General features: G+C 36.8%; 2 protein-coding genes and 2 non-coding genes across 4 annotated transcripts; 2 read left to right on the plus strand and 2 right to left on the minus strand.

The window, feature by feature from the left end:
- Positions 1 to 3,056: 3,056 nt before the first annotated feature.
- On the plus strand, positions 3,057 to 3,179 carry LOC135672736 (small nucleolar RNA U19). Its single transcript, XR_010513091.1, has one exon. It is a non-coding gene; the product is annotated as a small nucleolar RNA U19 (small nucleolar RNA).
- Positions 3,180 to 3,296: 117 nt separating this feature from the next.
- Positions 3,297 to 3,438, plus strand: LOC135672692 (small nucleolar RNA snoR138). The gene has a single exon (XR_010513051.1). It is a non-coding gene; the product is annotated as a small nucleolar RNA snoR138 (small nucleolar RNA).
- A 529-nt stretch (positions 3,439 to 3,967) lies between these two features.
- Positions 3,968 to 5,030, minus strand: LOC135651233 (uncharacterized). Its single transcript, XM_065171163.1, has 2 exons — positions 4,321 to 5,030; positions 3,968 to 4,194 (listed from the first exon to the last, which is right to left on the minus strand). The coding sequence occupies exons 1-2, from the start codon at positions 4,939 to 4,941 to the stop codon at positions 4,108 to 4,110; spliced, it is 708 nt and encodes a 235-aa protein (XP_065027235.1). The 5' UTR covers positions 4,942 to 5,030; the 3' UTR covers positions 3,968 to 4,107.
- A 1,860-nt stretch (positions 5,031 to 6,890) lies between these two features.
- On the minus strand, positions 6,891 to 18,069 carry LOC135651235 (5'-adenylylsulfate reductase-like 5). The gene is made up of 4 exons (XM_065171174.1): positions 17,738 to 18,069; positions 8,201 to 8,382; positions 7,967 to 8,091; positions 6,891 to 7,576 (listed from the first exon to the last, which is right to left on the minus strand). Exons 1-4 carry the CDS (start codon positions 17,927 to 17,929, stop codon positions 7,128 to 7,130), a joined length of 948 nt encoding a protein of 315 aa, XP_065027246.1. The 5' UTR covers positions 17,930 to 18,069; the 3' UTR covers positions 6,891 to 7,127.
- Positions 18,070 to 18,494: the final 425 nt, after the last annotated feature.

Here is an 18,494-nt window from a genome sequence, read left to right on the forward strand (position 1 = left end):
GCCCTTGAGGAAGGAAGCAGCATTGATTGCGCTCCGAATCTGAGAAGAAGTTGCGATCGTGCACGTAGTCGTTTCTGCATGCATCGCTGGATCATCAGAATAGCAGACCACTACCAAAGGAGAATGCTTGGAATCACCATTAGTCAAACTAGATTGGGAAGAAGGGGGCGATCTCTTCGTTGTGGATGTGATTCCGTGATCCATCACCTTTGCTTGCAAGATTCCGACACAGCTTTATCCGAAGAAAGCAACGTTGTCTAGGAAGAGGACTCTTCCACATGCGAGGCCTCCGTCGCGCTCTTACCCGAAGAATAAGGGGATGCGTTTACTTCGATAAGCAACTGATTAGATAAACGTGGTCGTGTGGGAAGAAGACACCTTCGTCGCGTTCAAGGGAAGGCCCATGATCGGAGTGGAGTTTCCACCCTCGGTCCCCTCAATAGGAAAACCCATAGAAGCTTCACCTCGAGATAGATCAACCTTCTCCAACAGCACAATCCTCACAGACATAAAGGGGGCAGCATCTTGCCATCGGCGAGAGCTACCGACGGCTATAAGAGACGGGAGAGAATGAAACCCTAACCGAGTTTGTCTCCTAATTATGGAGATAAGTCTTCTATCTCCAAAAATACTTAGCACTAGAGGGTGAAACCCATAACATATGTCACGCTTCATTGCTTGTTGCATGCTTCTTAAATTTATTTATTTTTTTCTTTCTTTCATCGGAGCATTATGAAAGAAAAAAAGAAAAAAAACGGAGTCTATAACCTTATTTGGAATGGTTTAGTTTTTTTTTTTTAATCTATTCCTCATTTTTAAGAGGAATACTTGAAAAAGAATTGATGTTAAAAAATGCGTTTTAAAAAGTAGAAAATATTTCTTCTTCAGATAATCTAAAAAAATAAAAGTAAAATCCTACTTAAATCTGAAACCCATAAAACACACTCGACTGACAACGTTTCAAATGTCCTAAAAAAGGGAAGGTCAGAATAAAAAAAATATATATATATACCACTGTATTATTATTCCTCTGTATTAAAATGTATACTTTCATCTCCAGTAGAGTAATTTAATGGGTAAATGGTGTTGGATGACACCTGCTTAAAAATGTATTATTTTCAGTTACTGTCTTTTTTATTTCCCAAAGGGAAATCTCACCACTTTGTCAAGATTTTTACTAACTAAATTAATTAACATCTTTCAAAAAAAATACAGTATCAAGTTTAGATAAACAATCATCAAAGTAACATTTTAAACATGTTTTTTTTTCAATATTTTCATGATTAATAATCTACTCTTGTGATGACAGCGTATGATTGATAGTAGGTGAAAGAATTCAATCATAACAAGGGTTGGCTGTTGCAGCAAACTAAAGAAAACATAAGCAGCAAGAAAAATAAGCAACGCCAGCTGCAATATGGCCCTCAACGTCTCCCTCTTCACGCCAACCAGCCGCCGTGTATGCTCTCTCTCTCACGCGCACACACCCTGTCATCAACGTGCGCCCATCACCTCGTTCAACCATTCACATCCTTTCCCATTCATCTTTGACTGCTTCTTCCTCCCGTTCTTTCGTTGTCAGGTCTCCAACTCCAACCACACAAAAACAACACGCCAAAATAGAAGTCATCCAACCCCTATATAACCCTCCTTCCCCGCCACCACATGAACCCATTCCTTCTTCTCTTTGCTCTTCTTTCCTTCAGGAGGATCTGTGGAGAGTCTATACACACAAACTAAGCCTTCTCCTCTCTTCATTAACTTCAATATTATCGACGATGGAGGCTGGTCCTAAGCTGAGGCTCTTCGCCGTGGCCATGTTGGCCGTCGTCATGGCTTCTTCCTTGGTCGAGAAAGCCGCCGCTGCCGAGGCTCCTGCCCCCAGCCCCACCTCCGGCGCCACAACGCTCGCTGGGCCTGCTGCCGTCCTTGCCTCGCTGTCGGCCCTCCTCTTTGGATACTTCCTCTGCTGAGCGGCATGTTGCCTCATATTCTTCGTCGTGATGTTGTATTTGTTGTTCTCATCTGTCATCTCTGGTGAGAGAAATATATTCGTACGGATGTCTGTGGTCATGCTTGGTGATTGATCCTGTGAGCTATTTTTTGTGGTTAGAAGTAGATGAAATAAGATGTGGTATTATTGCCTTGGCATATTATTTGCTTCCATCTACTCTTGTCATGTTTTGTTACTGGTCTTCCCTTCTCCAATCTGAACTCGAAGCAATCATGCAGAGAAGACTATGTCTCTAATCTTGTTGATGAATCCAACATTGTGGAGGCATTTTGGCTGCAGAGAAAAAAGAGCAAATGCCATAGCATTGTGATGTAGTTTATGTTTTGTTTGACACAGTGGAAGTCATTCAAGAAATTGGTGTTTGTTTGTGTGTCCATTATAAAGTGGTTTATACTTGAAAAGTGGAATGGGAATGCACAAAGACTCTCTCTCTCTCTCTCTCTCTCTCTCTCACACACACACACACACACACACATTATGGTTCATGGATGGAATCATCCAAGTACAACATTCATTATCGATCCAGTGGATCAAAACATGGGAATGCTGATCCCATGTGCATATCTTACAAGGTGATGGGGTCTGATCAAGTGGAGGTTTGATCGAAATTGGGACTCTCCAACTAATTGGGTTGGGGAATGGGCTCTCTGGTCCAATGATATTGGGCCATCTTAACGAGCCCAGCTTGCGCCGACGCAATCCATCAATAAATATATATGTAGCCTAACTAAACCCTAACCTTCTCCGCCGCCTCCGACTCCGTGACTTCCACCTCTCTCCGTCTGTGTATAAAGTGTTCGATGGTTTGCCTCTGCTAATGGCCGTCTGCGTATAATGTGTTCGATGGTTTGTCTCTGCTAGTAGCCGTCTAGTGTGAAGCCTCTAGCGTGATGCTGATCTCCGCCTGCCTTGCTCAACCGCTGCCTCTCTCTCTCTCTCTCTCTCTCTCTCTCTCTCTCTCTCTCTCTGTTTGTTTTCGTGTTTTAGGTGCTCGATGATTTGCCTCTTTGAGTAGCCGTATGGAGGCGAAAGCCCTTGTACCGTCCGGCTTAGTTAGGGGGCGCACAGAGATGGGTTTGCGCTTTGCTACAAACCTTCTCAGGCCTTTTGAGGGGACTCCTTCACTGATCTCCATGTGGTGTCCCCCAAGCTGCCTTGGACATGGTCCTCCCTTCCTTTTCTTGCTATCTCGTATCCGTCCTTCTTCGATCTAAATGACATCTTTTTCTCCTTATTGTCTTGTCCTTCTTTGAATCTTTACAATCACGATGATTAATCGAGAATAGCCTCTTGAATAACCGGATGCAGGATGAAACAGCCATCTGCATACGGTTCAGACGGAGGCGCAAAGCGACATGAATCCTTTTGAGGGAAAGGAGCTCATTTCTCTCGGTAGTTCCTTTCTTAGATGGCTTCTGATATATATTATATTATATTATATCTATATAAATGTATATATAATTTATTTATTTATTTATTTACTGATAGTATTTTTAGTTTTCCTTTTGTGTTGATTGAAATCATTAAACTGGTTTTAGATGTGAATTTTTTCTTCTATTCCATTTTGTTTTCTTCCATTCCATGATCAATTCAATTAATTGCATATTTATTATGTTGATGGCTACATGGAAAATGGCTTGGCATTTGTAGGTGCAAGGTAATGTTTTTGCTGTTCTTAATGTAAGTATATTCTTGATGTAATATGTATACATTAATAATAGGTTGATGAGGATAATAATAATGTATCGTTTGTTTCTTAATTCACATGTCGATGTTTGATTGCATTCCTTATTAAATGGCCAACCACGTCTCCTTTGTCTTTGTGGACCTTCCAACCTTCTCTTCTCCTTTCAAGTGCCAACCATGCATTCCTAGATATTAATTTTGGACATCGACAATTGATTCGTCTTCTTAGTTTTCTTCTCATCGTCTTTGTCGTAAGACAAAACAAGCTCTGTTAACTTTAGCCATTAAATTGTGTATATATTAGCACCACACTTGCTCCTACTACTCATCTCCCACAATCCATGTACAAATAAGTAGGGACTTTATGCGTTTAGTGATGCTGATGATAACATGCAGTTGATCGAGCACTATTGATTGTACTGGCCTTCGACTGAGACCTGTGCCTTGGTGGTGGGAGATGACAGTGCATCGTTTAGCCTTGTTGCCTTCATCCTCTGCGATCAACAGTAGAAGCTCAAAGCCATTAAGAAACTAACATGTTGGAAGTGAGAAGAACAGAGAGATATTTTTGCTACTGAATTAAAATTAATGGATATTAATGGAAAATCAATGAACACTACCTTATCATCCGCATGGATACCGAGATGGATCCTCTGCTTCTGCTGCGGTCGGCCGCCAAGGATGAAGATGCAGATGGTCGCAGCTGCTACGCAGCACAAGGCTCCGATGCCTGTCAATCTCCAATTCCATAGTGTGAACCCAAAGCCATCCCCACAAGCCTTGCCTTTGATCTCAGACGCTGTTTGATCCTTGTCGTTCACCATCGGAGCCCCCTCCTTGCCTTCTTCACCCAACTGATTCTGCTCTGGTTCCAAGCGAGGCGTGATGGCTTCCATGGCGTTGGAGGCCACCTTCATATCGACGAGTTCGTTCTCCTTCAGCTTCTTGAAGAAGACTTGACGTACGACTTCACGCTGGTTCGCTGATGTCACCGGTGGGACGACGCCGACGTCCTTGAATCCTTCGTCGGGAGCCTCGTCGTTTGGGTTGTCGCCTGCAGTTGGATCAGAGCTAAGTGGAGCTGCAACATCTCTGGAAGGGCTTGAGAAGTAGTTCGTGTCCACGATGAGCTCCTTGAGCAGCACGTCTTTGGCACCGTCATGGCTGAAGCCCAGGAAGGCCTTGTTATCGGGGAGGAACTCCCACTCTTCCATGTCCAACTCCAGGCAAGATTTCTCCATTTGAGAGGGAGGGGATTGCAATGCTAGGAAGCAGACCGGAAGAGGGCGTGTGATCTTGGACTGAGCATAGAATGATCACCTCTCCAGTGTGTTTGAGAGAGAGCCCGAGCTTATCCCTTTCTACTAGTGATAAATGAGCTCCCTATCGGACCCACCTGTCAAGATCTTTCCCATGGATCGATTTCCAGCTTTTGTCGATGAGACATGTATCGTAGCCTCACCACACCTGTCTCGTGCATGAGAAAGATAAATTGCAGGTGATAGGCTGAGCGAGTCGCACGTCATTCTCTGTATTGCATTTCAGCCTCATTCACAAGTTTCAAAAATCTAATACTGATTCTGTTCATCTTATCAAGTCAAAATGTTTGAGTTCAAACTAATAACAGTACAATTATTTTGCCTTCTTGTAAATCATTGTGGAATAAAATAAAATAACTACTAATCCTAAATCTTTGCAATATTATTTATTGTTTAATAGCTTCAGAGCCTATCCCCACCTGAATAATTTATTTGTCATCAAACAAACCAACGAAGCAAATGGACACATTCCATCTTCCAACCAGTGATGATTTCATACTTCTTTTGCTTTCTCCCAGAGGAGATTCTCATTTGGAAATTGGAGTCATGTGGGGTTTGCTTGAGCCTTGGGTTAGAATCAGTTCTGACGGAGATGGGAGATGGGATGTGGATAGATAAAGACTATCAAAAGCGAAAAGAAGACTGGGAAAGCAAGGTGGCCACTATTCAGGAAAAAAATATCTTTCCTTATTATATAAAATGATCAATGAGATATCCGAGTTAGTACATTGTTATTATATAAAATGATAGATCTCGTATTCGAGTCTGTCATGTGAAAATCATATATAATATTTAATATAATAAAAATAGATTTTATTTAAAAAATATTAGAGATCTTATATCATATGCCAATCATTTCATTAACTTTTTTGTGCATTGTTATAGAGAAAACAATTCAATTAAAGACTGAATTGAATAGAAAACAGTTATATCTTAATAAAATTTTTTAGCCCCCTCATCAAGCATATGATCAATACTAAGTCGGTTCTTATTTATTTGATATCATTTATTACATGATCTAATATGATAATTAATTTATTTTAAAAAATATTTAAAAAATGGTGTATATAACGTTAGATGTATTAATTGTACTAACATACTAACAAACTCGGATATTGATAGGTAATTCATTAACGTGATAGATATATAGTAAGATATTTAATCCTAGGTTAATAATAGTATATCCATTCTTGTCCAATAAACCCAATTAATTTCCCTCTTACATCCTATGAAGGATCCAGCCTTCATTTCTGATGACCAGTTTTTGCAGTCCAATCAAGATAGAGATGCATAATTGGTTACATGAATTTGCTTACATGGATGTCATCAATTTTCTTTTGGTTAGACACTATAAAAGCAATGCATACACTATGAATGACTAATCTTCTTAACATTCAATCTGTTCTTCGAGACCTTAAAAAGGCACCTCTGGATGATGAGAAACAACAGTACTGTTCCTTTTCCAGAATCTCAAGCCAGGAATAAATGTCAATCAATGCACAAACCGTAAAGATGGTTTTAGTACCGTAAAGATGGTTTTTGTTCTTTGGATATTTGATCTCTATGCAATCCATTTAAACAAAATGGGTTTCAGTACCCCTTAATCGAATTTAGGATAAAGTTTTAGATAAAAAAAAATCAGATTCCCAAGTCAAGTCCAAATTTGTACTCATGCAAATACCCCGCCCAGTTATTCGACAAGAATTCCTGAGTGGACGATAGACCCACGACTATCCAACCAGCTCAAATCATATTTATGTGCACAACGATCGGGCTTGAGACAAGTTCAAGATAGGAAATCAAGTACCCAAATTGTGTTCAAACTTAGGTTCAGGCACCTAAATTTCATGGATACCCAACCCGCTATCATATCTAATAAAAATATTTCATAGAATTAATAAAAGAGATACTGTATAAACGTATCCAATACACAAAGAGAGAGATGTAACACTCAAAATTTTACATGAGACCTTTCTTCCCATTACCCAATCTTCAAAAGAGGCACAGACAACATTTACATTGATGGAGAATAGCAAATGACACAGACTTCTGAGGTTACAAAAGCACCCACCTCTTTTTGGCTTTCTCCAAAGGACACAGGAGAAGAGTCATGAGTCACAAGGGGTTATTAGTCTTGAGGAGGAGGAAGAGGAGGGGGAGGAGGACTCACCTAGTGAGACAGAGGTTAGGGTAGAAGCCCAGGCACGAGCATTGTTTGCACCCTTCCTCAAATTCATAGTCTTATTACCCAGCTTAACCTTGCTCCACAGTTTATTGACGTCAATTCCATGCAGCACTCTTACCAACAACTGACTTGGTTCACAAAGGATGGGCAGGTTGAGATGCCAGCCATGTGAGACCCAGAGAGCCTTGAGATGGGAGTAAACAACAGGTAAGACAGACAGGACTAGCTTCAGGCAGATGTAAAGCACTCCAAGCACCAGATATGGCTCCGTGGTTATCAACTCCCTTAGAGATTCCACCTGATGCATTAGGGATCTCACATTTCCTAAATTAGCAGGCTGGTCGACGACCAAGCGTTCAACTGGATCGAAACCTGTGCATAACAAGAAAATTATGAGGTGAAAAAGGACCCAAAGATGGTGCTTGGTACAATTTTTTTCTTCTACAATCAATCATGTGATACAGACGAGCATACACTAGTACGACCAGAAGTAACTATAAGACATGATGATCTCTTTGAATGGATATTCTCTCCCACTAAACAGCTAGCATATCTTTCTATCTCAAAGTAAACCAGAAGGACAATCAATCTCATGACAGAAACTGGACCTTAACACAACCTAAACAAATCCTTCGGGATTAACCACATGATCTTGCATCTCATATGCCTAGAAGGTTTCAGCAAAGATCGAAGAGAAACATCAAGATGTGCAACACTCGGGTAGAAAGAAAATGATTGCAAGAAAAACTAGTGTCAACAAACCTGTAGTTTTCTTGTAAAATTGGATGAGAGTATCGATATCCTTGGGACCACGGTATCGAATAGTTGCTGTCTGGTTGGAGAGAACAATAGCTGGAAAGCTGTGAATACCATATCTCGAGAGAATACTGCAATGTGTGAGAGCAGAAACCAACCAGAAATAGAATAGTCAAACACTAAAAAGGAATAAGCAATATCTGAATGCAGCAAACTGACATATATGAGTATAATGGATACCTTGGCATTGTAGAAGATTCATCCGCTAACAAGTGCTTTATTTGGGGAAACATGGAACTAAGAACATTAAAAGTAGGACGAATATTGCCCGAGAATGGACACCATGAAGCATAGAACAGTACAGAGTAATAACCTTTACTCTCACCATGAATCAACTCTCTGTCAAGAGACTCCCCATCCACCTTAAAGAACAAAAGGGACAACATCAGATCAATTTATGCTCCAAATAAACAACAAAGGTGCAAAAGACGATAGCAGATTTAATAGCTAAGTGTTTTTCTTTTTGGGTATAATAAAATAATCTCATGACTCAGAGAGACCACCAGAGAACCATGAAAATACAGACAATAATGCAATATGAATCAAAGTGTACATCATTACAAGAAACTGAAATATTGGGGAAAAGAGAACAGATGACAAAGTGAAATACATTTATAGAAATAACTCTGTTAGCATATCATGAGCTTTATTACAGATAACAAACATACTATTAGCTGCAAAAACTGGCATGCATAAGTATAGAAGCATACTTGAACCTTAGGGAACCAATTATGAGCATCCTTTATTTCAAGATAAAATACTCTTTGTAACAGAATCTTCCACCAAACAAGAAATAATATGCAAAAAAATCCCTTCATCCATATTGTGAACTTGTACCATAAAATGTTATGTATATCACAAAAACTAATTTGTAACAGAATCTTACACCAAACAAGAAATAACATGCAAAAAAATCCCTTCATCCAGATTCTGAATTTGTATCATAAAATGTTATGTATATCACAAAATCCCTTCATCCATATAGTAAATTTGTACCATAAAATGTTATGTACATCACGAAAACTAATGTTGACAAATTATCTAATCAAAAAAGAAAGATGACCAATTATACCTCCTAAAAAAGTATGAAGAATATAACGATATCGCACTTTATTATGTTAACTTAAAAGAAAGACACTTTAATGAATCAACAATATATTTGACATCCATGGTTCGCCATGTCGACCTGTAGCGGGTGGTATATGCAGTACGTACCAGTTCAACAGGAGATCGATACGTGAACCGTCCTGTATCAAGTGGACCATAATAGGGGACCCCGTATCACTCGATACAGCATCTATATCGATCGTAACGATCAAAATCTGATCGTTACTGACCTGTACCGATCGGTAACAATCGAATTTCGATCGATACCGATTAATGGTTGGGATTTGTTGAATTTAAATGGTCCATTTGATCGTTTAAACTAGATTTAAGGGTTTTTAAACCCTTTCTACCTCCTCATTCTCTCCCCTTTCACCCTCTCTAACTCATCTACTCTATCAATCACTTTCTACTCACGTATTTCTCTCAGTCTCTCATTTGCACTCTCTTGAACTCCACAAAGCTACGATTTGTGGAAATCAAGCTTAGAAAGCTAATTAGGGTGGATTAACACCTAAGTTAGAGGAAGAAATATCTAATCAAAGGTATGTAAATAACTTCTCAATCGCATTCAACAACTCACAGGGTCTGAAGACATGATAGCGACATTAACAACAATGTCAATGACGCCAAGAAGTCGATAGTCCCATCTACACAGTTTGAGGGTAGTGCATGGATCGAGGAGCAACATTTTATGCAGGTCACCTAGGTTTAGATCATGGAGCTCGACGTGAAAGTTGGTCATTCTTCTCCGAGTAGCGGTGATAGTTTGTCATTCTTCTCCGAGCAATAGTACGATAATTGATCTTATGATATGGAGCAATAGATCAGTGGCGAAAATAGAAGTTTCGATATTCTCCAACCTCTGTAGATTTAAATGCATGCCACAATAATACTTGTCTCGGGAGCCACATCAAACGCGTATGGTTCACAACGATCAAATTATGACCATTACCATATTGATGCACCAATAGCATATGATATATCAATATACTATGTCATGAGATCAATTTCACGATTGGGTTCGACAAACATATCAAGTTGATACACAGATACATAGAATCGAGGACCCTAATCCACCGCCCGTGAAGTCCCGTTGTTCTTTTTGGTGGCAGAACCAATTATATCCATAGATCAATTACTTCATTTGAATCTTAAAGTTTAAGTTTAACAAATAATCTAACAACTTAAATTATTTCTTTGTAGATAATTCAATATCAATGAAATGATAGTCCAAAACGTACCACAGAGCTACTCCTCAAAGCCCAAAAAAGATATATGCCACTATTCTTTCCTAATTTAGATTTTTTTGCTAAAATTATACTAAATTTATATTTATTTTCAACTTAAAAACACTAATCTAACATTTCTGTATTTTTCAAAAAATTTTGAAGTCATTTTTTACCATTTTTCTGTGCCATTAGTATGCCCCGCCATACCAACACACAGTAGGTCAGTATGGAGCGACACATACCATATCACCATCCGATCGATACATCGGTGTGGACTGGTAAGGCAAACCCTACTGACATCTACTCAACACATAGCACATGAATATGTGTATCCATGATATATTTGATACAGACACAGATCTGTTTTAATTTGTTGAAGAAACTGAAATTTATATCCTACTCATTTTTTTCTATAAAGTAAAACCAAAAAATTTGTGTTAAAAGCAACTTCTTCATATACAGTGTTATTATAGATGTAAAGGTTTGACCAGGCAAGAGGTGCACCAAGACTGATTGTAATAAGCCTCAACTCACTTGATATTCATGACTTCAATTAGGTGCACTCCTACAGGTCCTTTAAAATGGTCAAGTGCCTAAATTGCTTTATAACATTAAGGATTTTGTCTTTATTGCTGACAAATTGCTAAGTGTGTATGACTAATTGTTGCTAAAACTTTATCATTTCTGCACAATCTCATTGTCAATGTTTGATATTATACTTATTTTATATTTCATATTTCACGACAATGGAGTTCAATTTTTTAAATCTATAATGTCTAGAAACTGAATAAGTATATGTGGTATGGAGACCTGACATATATGAGCATTGGCAATATAACTAATAATACTTTGATGTGTGAGAGTTTGTTATTGTCGAGGCATTCTACCTAGAAAGTTCCTCTTTTCTATCGCTTATACAAGACCTTGAAACCACAACCTTTCTGTAAATGCATCTTGAAATTAACACAAAATTTGACTATCTAGCCCATATTATAAGTAAAAATTTATATTTCGATTATTTAGATATTACTAAATGGTAAGTGCATCTCATTTTAAATTCAATTCACCTTTCACGGTTCTTTCTAGCAAACTCTCATTTCAGGATAACATTGCTTCAATATGGGCATGCACTCTGCCTTGAACCTAGGCTCCATTAGATGAACAAAAAATCATTTATTGCATACTCCATCAAGTGGAACTCCACCTTAATTAGAAAGAAATAACTCAAAGATTGTGCCTCCTGAGAGAATTAAATATATGACAACTACCATCAGATCTTCTATAATCCCTATTTAGGTTCAAAATTTTAGAGTTTAGGGTTCAAAAATTTACGTCTGTCAAATAGGTCATCATCAACATCTTTCATCCAAGAAGAAAAAAAGTCTCTTCATTTAATGAGCATAAACATGACCATTGGTCTTCTCCTTAAAACCAGCAGTTGGATTTCTAGGTCCTACCTGGTATTATTCTATGCTTTTCTAAAACCTTGAACATGTGCACCTCATAAGCTACCTCTTCTGTTTCCTAAATTCTTTAACACAAATTAACCAATTCTTTTCACCAAATCCATTCTAGACAGTAAATGTACAAACCAGACTTTCAATTGATGTTCACACACTCCTTATGTAGCTTGATGTCATTTCTTATTCTCTTGAAAGAAAACGACATCCAATGTGAACTCCCAAGCAGTGATTTAAAAAGCGCTAGGCGCCAAAAGGAACCAATGTCCAAAAACGCCCAAGGCATTAGGCACTCGCCCGAGCGAAACAAGATGCTAAAATATGAAAATATATAATATAATTTATAAATATAATTATTTAAATAAAAAATATGCTATTAAATTAAGAAAATCGAGTACAAAATCATAATGTCACATTAATAAAAAGTCTCAAAAATCAAAACAATAAAATTTTACATCAAATCTATTGAGTTGCTCTGTACACTTGTCATTTATTCTGAAACCTAACAATAATTTTAAATAAATAAAAATTAATAGTATTAAAATCAAAATCATATATTATTAATCTAATAAATAAAAATACTATTATTAGTATACAAGTAGCAGTATACTGTTAATATACTGTTAACAGTATAGTGACAAGAGTGTGAGAAGACCGAGGCTGCTAAGGCAACGACAGTAGTAGCAGGCAACAATGGTAGTTGGAACCAGAGCGGGAGCGGGAGCGGGAGCGACGAGCGACAGCGGGAGTGGCGACAACAGCGGCGAGCGATTGTGGCAGCGGCGAGCAGTCAGCGAGCAGCGATTGTGGCAGCGATGAGTAGCGACAGTAGCGGCGAGCAACGGCAGCAGAGAGCAACGACAGTGGAGAAGAAATCTCGGCGGCAAAATCGCGAGTGTTAGGGTTAGGGAAGTCAGGGAAATCGCGAGAGGGAGCCTGATATCGGTGATTTAGTTGGTTCAATTGAACCAACTAAAACACCGGAGACCAACCAAACCTAAAATCTGGTTTGGTCGCCTGGTTTAACCCAGGCGCTCGCCTCGCCTCGCCCGAGTGCCTATTGTAATCACTACTCCCAAGTAAGAAGCTTAGAAAGAATTTTGTTTTTTCCAACAAGCATATGCAACTAAATGATTTTTAAAAATTTGTAGAAGTCTTTGTACCTTATATCTTCAAATGAAAACGAAGCATACATGTCTATGGATTTAAGAAACCAGTCATTTGAAAAGATTTTTTTGATACATGATTATATGAACATGATTAATTGCCAGGTATGCCTATAGCACTGATATTCTTGTTTCATGTTACGTTGCTTATAACAAGTCGTTCATCACTTGTCATTCTAACCATCTCATCTTATTAGTATTATAAACAAAGCCAAAAAGTGAGTAATACCTTTTAACATGAGGTTCAAAATTAATTTCCTTTAGGCTCAACCTTAGGATTTAAACAACCACAGTCAAACTGCATTTTCTTGGAGGGTAAAGAACAAAAAAATTGAAAAACATACAATAATAACCTAACAAATAGTTTAACTCATCTACAACCTTTAATCAAAATTTGATACAATAAATTAGAATGAAATTTCAGAATAGTGGCATGTCATAAATTGTTAATTATCATTTCTTTAAATAGACAACCAACTAGTTAGTTAAGTCAAAAAATTGCTTAGAATGGTCTTGTATGGAGAAGAAATGAGATTATCAAGGAGTGAGACAGTAACAATATGTTTAAATCAAGGTATGCAATTTAGAATAATATCGCCCGGTACGGGCGGTATGTACCGGTCCGTCAGCTTATCAATACACAAACCGCTCGTTACCGGACGGAACGATATATATATATATATATATATATATATACAAGACGACGTCGCGTCGCCTCGGCAATGTCGCCCCACGTGGGAGAAGGAAAAAGCGACGTGACGTCGCCTTTTATAAAAATAATATATAAATATATATATATATATATATAATCTTTTATACATAAATATATATATATTAATTTATATATATATATATAAACAAGACGATGTCGCTGAATTATATATATATATATATATATATATATATATATATATATATATATATATATATATATATATATATATATATATATATATATACATACATATATATATATACATACATATATATACCGAGTAGTGTACCGAACGATATACCACTCGGTATACAGTTACGTACCGTAACGAGCGAACGTCGAAACTCCGGTACGGTACGAAATTGCATACCTTGGTTCAAACATTAGTAAAACAATCGAAACTACAACAAAGATGCCAAGATGTTAAAGATCATATCATAAAATTCTTCATTTTCATTAGGTCTTGAGTTATTTTATAAAACTTTCTCGTATTGGTTTAATGGGTTAGACAGCAATATATTTTAGATTCACAAAGGTATTACATAAGATTAAAAGACCACATGGTTAACTAAATTTGCTACTCTCTTTTAAGATAGATCAATCAAGGATGTTAGTAGGGTCTGCCAAATTACAATAAGTTGAACATACACAAATGGAGCAGTAACCCCATTTATTCACATGGAGAGAAGAAAAGGGAACAAAGTGGAGGATATGTAACACTGTTAAAAAAAGTTTCTTCTCCTCTTTCTCAATTGGTTAATATATAATATGGTTAAAAATACATATATTATGTCATCATTAGATACCTTTAAGGCTAAAAGAAAATTTTTATTAGAAACAAAAAAAAAATTTGTTGGACGTGTGTAACAACTAAGAAACAACATATATAAAAAATCTATTCCGCTAAGATGAGAATATTGAGGTGAATGTGTGGATATAATAGGAAAGATAGGGAAAGAAATGGTTTTATTCGTGAATAATCAGGTATCAACTTGATATTGGATAAGATGAGAAAGAATCGATTATAGATATGTGCTTAAAACCGAGACCTACAAATGCGATAGTTAAGAGGTGAAATAATTACTATCAATGGTATAAGAAGAAGTATAGGAAGATCTTAATATAAACTATAAATTAAGATTTAAATGTTCTAACTTAACTAAACATATGATTTTTTACAGATCTCAATGAACACAAAAGATCCATGTAACCGACTTCAAATAATTGAGACTTTACGACTTTTTTGTCATCATTGTTGTTGTCAGAAGCTTTTGAGCTAATGATTCTTTGCCTACCAGCCTGAATGATGTTCACTTATATCAATATTTATATATATATTCATCCCAAATTCAGCCTGATTGGCTGAAAAACTACATTTTAGAATTACTTCAGATCATATCTTGTACATTGACCTATAGTGCTGATCTAGAGAAAGGTTTAGATATATGGTAAGAAAGTTATGATGATGGGCAATTATGATGATAGGCATGGAAGTCATTGTAGGTAATCCTTAGATTCCGGTGGTGTTTTGATATATGTTAATAACCATAGAAAGAATCAATGTCTATGCTGAATAAGTCAGGTGCTTATGTTGTGCTACTTAATATGAAATTACAACAGCATGAAAGGACATTAAGATATAATGAGCCGCTTAATTTCTAAAAAGAACAACTATTCAAAGATATATGAACTCTCAATTGATCTTTGCTTCACAGAAAAAAATCTCTCCAAGATGCAATCAACATTCATATAAGTTTAGATACTCCTAAGAGTATAATTGGTGAAAAACTTTAAGCAAAACTCTCATTTTCCAGTTGAAGAACTACAGGGATACTTACTGTAGGCATATCTTCTGGATCAATAGTTTCTAGAACTAGTAGCCACATGAGTCGTTCATAAATGCTATCAAGAAATGGTTTTATGAAATTCTGAGGGATTTCATATTACTGAAAAGTGCTTATAGTTGTTCTCATCATTTTTTCTCTCAATCTCTTCTTTTTTTCTCCTTTTGATGAGTATTACCTGTTACTACTTTCTAATGATACACACAACATTTTAGATTCTTTGTTTCCACATGCTACATACTCCAAATTCTTCAATAGTACCAAATCTTCCCTCATCAAAGAAAGAAACACTATGTCAGTATCAAGGATGTATCTCCACAATTAATGTTTTATCACCTTTCAATTTGGCCATAGTATTGCAAATTGAAAGAATAGCTCCAAAAAAAAAAAAGGTTTTTGCAGTTTTTTGTTATTTTTTTGGCTGAAGTAACATATGATCCAAAAAATAAACACAATCAGTTTTTCTCATTCAATGTATGTGGTGTGTGTGTGTGTGTGTGTGTGTGTGTGTGTGTGTGTGTGTGTGTGTGCATAAGTGCATGCACATGCGTGTGTGTATATATCGTTTCAACAATTTAGTTTCATCCAAGGATGTCACCAGATGATCGAAGGGCCAAATATTTGACTTTTATCATTTTAATCAAAAAAGGCTTTCTCTAATGTTATGATTTTATCTTCTGAAAATGCATGTCTAAGACTACACCAAGGCTCTATTAATCATAAAGGCACACTCATTAAAGTTATAAACTATTTGGGTAGTTAACTATATTTATGCATATGTCTCATATCAATTTCTAACAAAAATTGAACAATGCACCTATAAAGTTCAACCACGTTACACTTTTGAGGAAAAGCAAATAAAAATTTACCAAAGCAATCACAAAAAGAGATCACATTCTTTATACTATGATACTGTCTAAAGCTTCAAATATCTCAAAAAGAATTGAAGTGTTTCTCATCCAAGTCTCAACAAACAAGTAGACCGTCTGCAAAAGCATGTGATGGTTATGCTTCCATATCCTATGCATCAGCATATTAGGTTAAACATCTGGCTCCTGATTTCTATGCTGAAAGTTTTTAATTTAATTTAAATTAAAATATATGGCCCTGACTAGTACAAACTCAATAAGGTATAAAGACATTAGTTAGCTTGATAGCATAGACCACTGAATCAGCAACAAAGTATTGTGAGAAGTTCTATGCTGTAAGGTATTTCACTATATGCTTTCAAAGCAGTTCCCAAGAAATTTTGTCAGCCACAACCAATTCAGAATTAATTAGTAATTCAAAGTCACACTCTGCTTGACAAAAATAATGACACAGAACCATCTAATTATGCCACTAACAACAAGAAAAGAGAAGATTATATCAAATACTACACATATTTGGTCCATGGGTAGTAATTGAAAATTTAGTTAGGGACCAATACAGATGTGAGTCCATCATCCTATTTCTGACAGTTATAAAACTGGAACTGTACTGTTCTAGATAATTTTTAATCTCATTTTTCTTCCCTTTCTCACTTCATCACACTACACATACTTGGTCCACGGGTAATAATTGAAAATTTAGCTGAGGACCAATAGAGAACTGAGACTGTACTGTTCTAGAAAATTTTTAATCTCTTTTTCTCCCCTTTCTCAGTTCATCTTAAGTTGGCATCAACAATAACCCAATGAAGAGCAAATATTTCAGCAGATTAATCACATATGAGGAACTAATGCATGCAATACATAATTCTAGGCTCAATTAACTGTAAGATAGTGTAAAGCTAACTGCTCAACATCAAGGCATGTCTCAGTGGGCTTCTTATTTTCATCTGTGCACGCATTAGTAGCATATTTTATGCATAGAAACAGAACAACCATATTAATCCACTACCCCAACTTGAAACAAAAGTGAAAAGATCAGAAAGATCAGTATATTTTCGCGTTAGCACTATTCAGAACATCTTGCATTAACGAATGCTATACTCAGATAAAACGTCACATCCTTATAATTACGATTCTGCCATCGTTGAAATCAGAAGAACAGATCCAGACCTACAAAATCCTATTGCAGATGAATCAGGCCCTGGATTCGAACGACTTATGCGGAATCATCAAAACTCCAAGACCAATAGCGAAGAGGAAGATGTCATCGAGCGAAAGGGACTGATCTTTCAACGGCAAGAAGAAGGGAGTAAATAAAGCGTACCTCCAGGGGGAAAGACAGCTCGATCCAGCGAGGGCATTGCGCTATGAGGCCGCCGACGAAGGCGAGGTCGGATCGGGGGCAGAAAGGCGCCTCCGACGTTGCCGCCGCAGCGGCAGAGGATCGAGGAACCGGGACGGAGAAGGCGGAAAGGAGGAGGAGGAGGGGGAGGAGAGGCAGAGAGTGCGTGGCCATGGAGAGGAGTGAAAGGGATCGATCGGAAAGGAGAGGGAGATCGGGGAAGAAGGTACCCTTTCTGTTCCCTTCTTTTGTCGCCGGTTTGGGGGCGTTTCCTCGTCGCTATCTTTCCTTCGTTGGTCGTATTTTTTGTCCGTTTATTCTTTATTTTTCATCCTTCTAAAGTTAGTGATTTATATATTTACCCGAGTAATGTATATTTCCACGTACATGTCCACGTATCAAGATATTAATTGATTTTTTAATTGATATAAGTACCCTTCAAAAGTTGGTAAGAAAATTTAAAGTCTTTTAACTCTCAAGAATATATATATATATATATATATATATATATATATATATGAATATTAATTGATATTAGTATCCTTTAAAGTAATAAGTCTCAATAATCATGTTTAATAATAATTACTAATTGGTGACGTATATGCTTCATTGATAATATATTATTTTAAGTGCAAGGATCATGTTTATGTATAATATATGTATATATATATATATATATATATATTAAAATATTAATTGAGCTTCCTGCTCTTTAACATTTGTTAAAGAAATATAAGTA

The sequence above is a fragment of the Musa acuminata genome, chromosome BXJ1-4, assembly GCF_036884655.1.
Source record: "Musa acuminata AAA Group cultivar baxijiao chromosome BXJ1-4, Cavendish_Baxijiao_AAA, whole genome shotgun sequence".
Taxonomy (NCBI): Eukaryota; Viridiplantae; Streptophyta; class Magnoliopsida; order Zingiberales; family Musaceae; genus Musa; species Musa acuminata.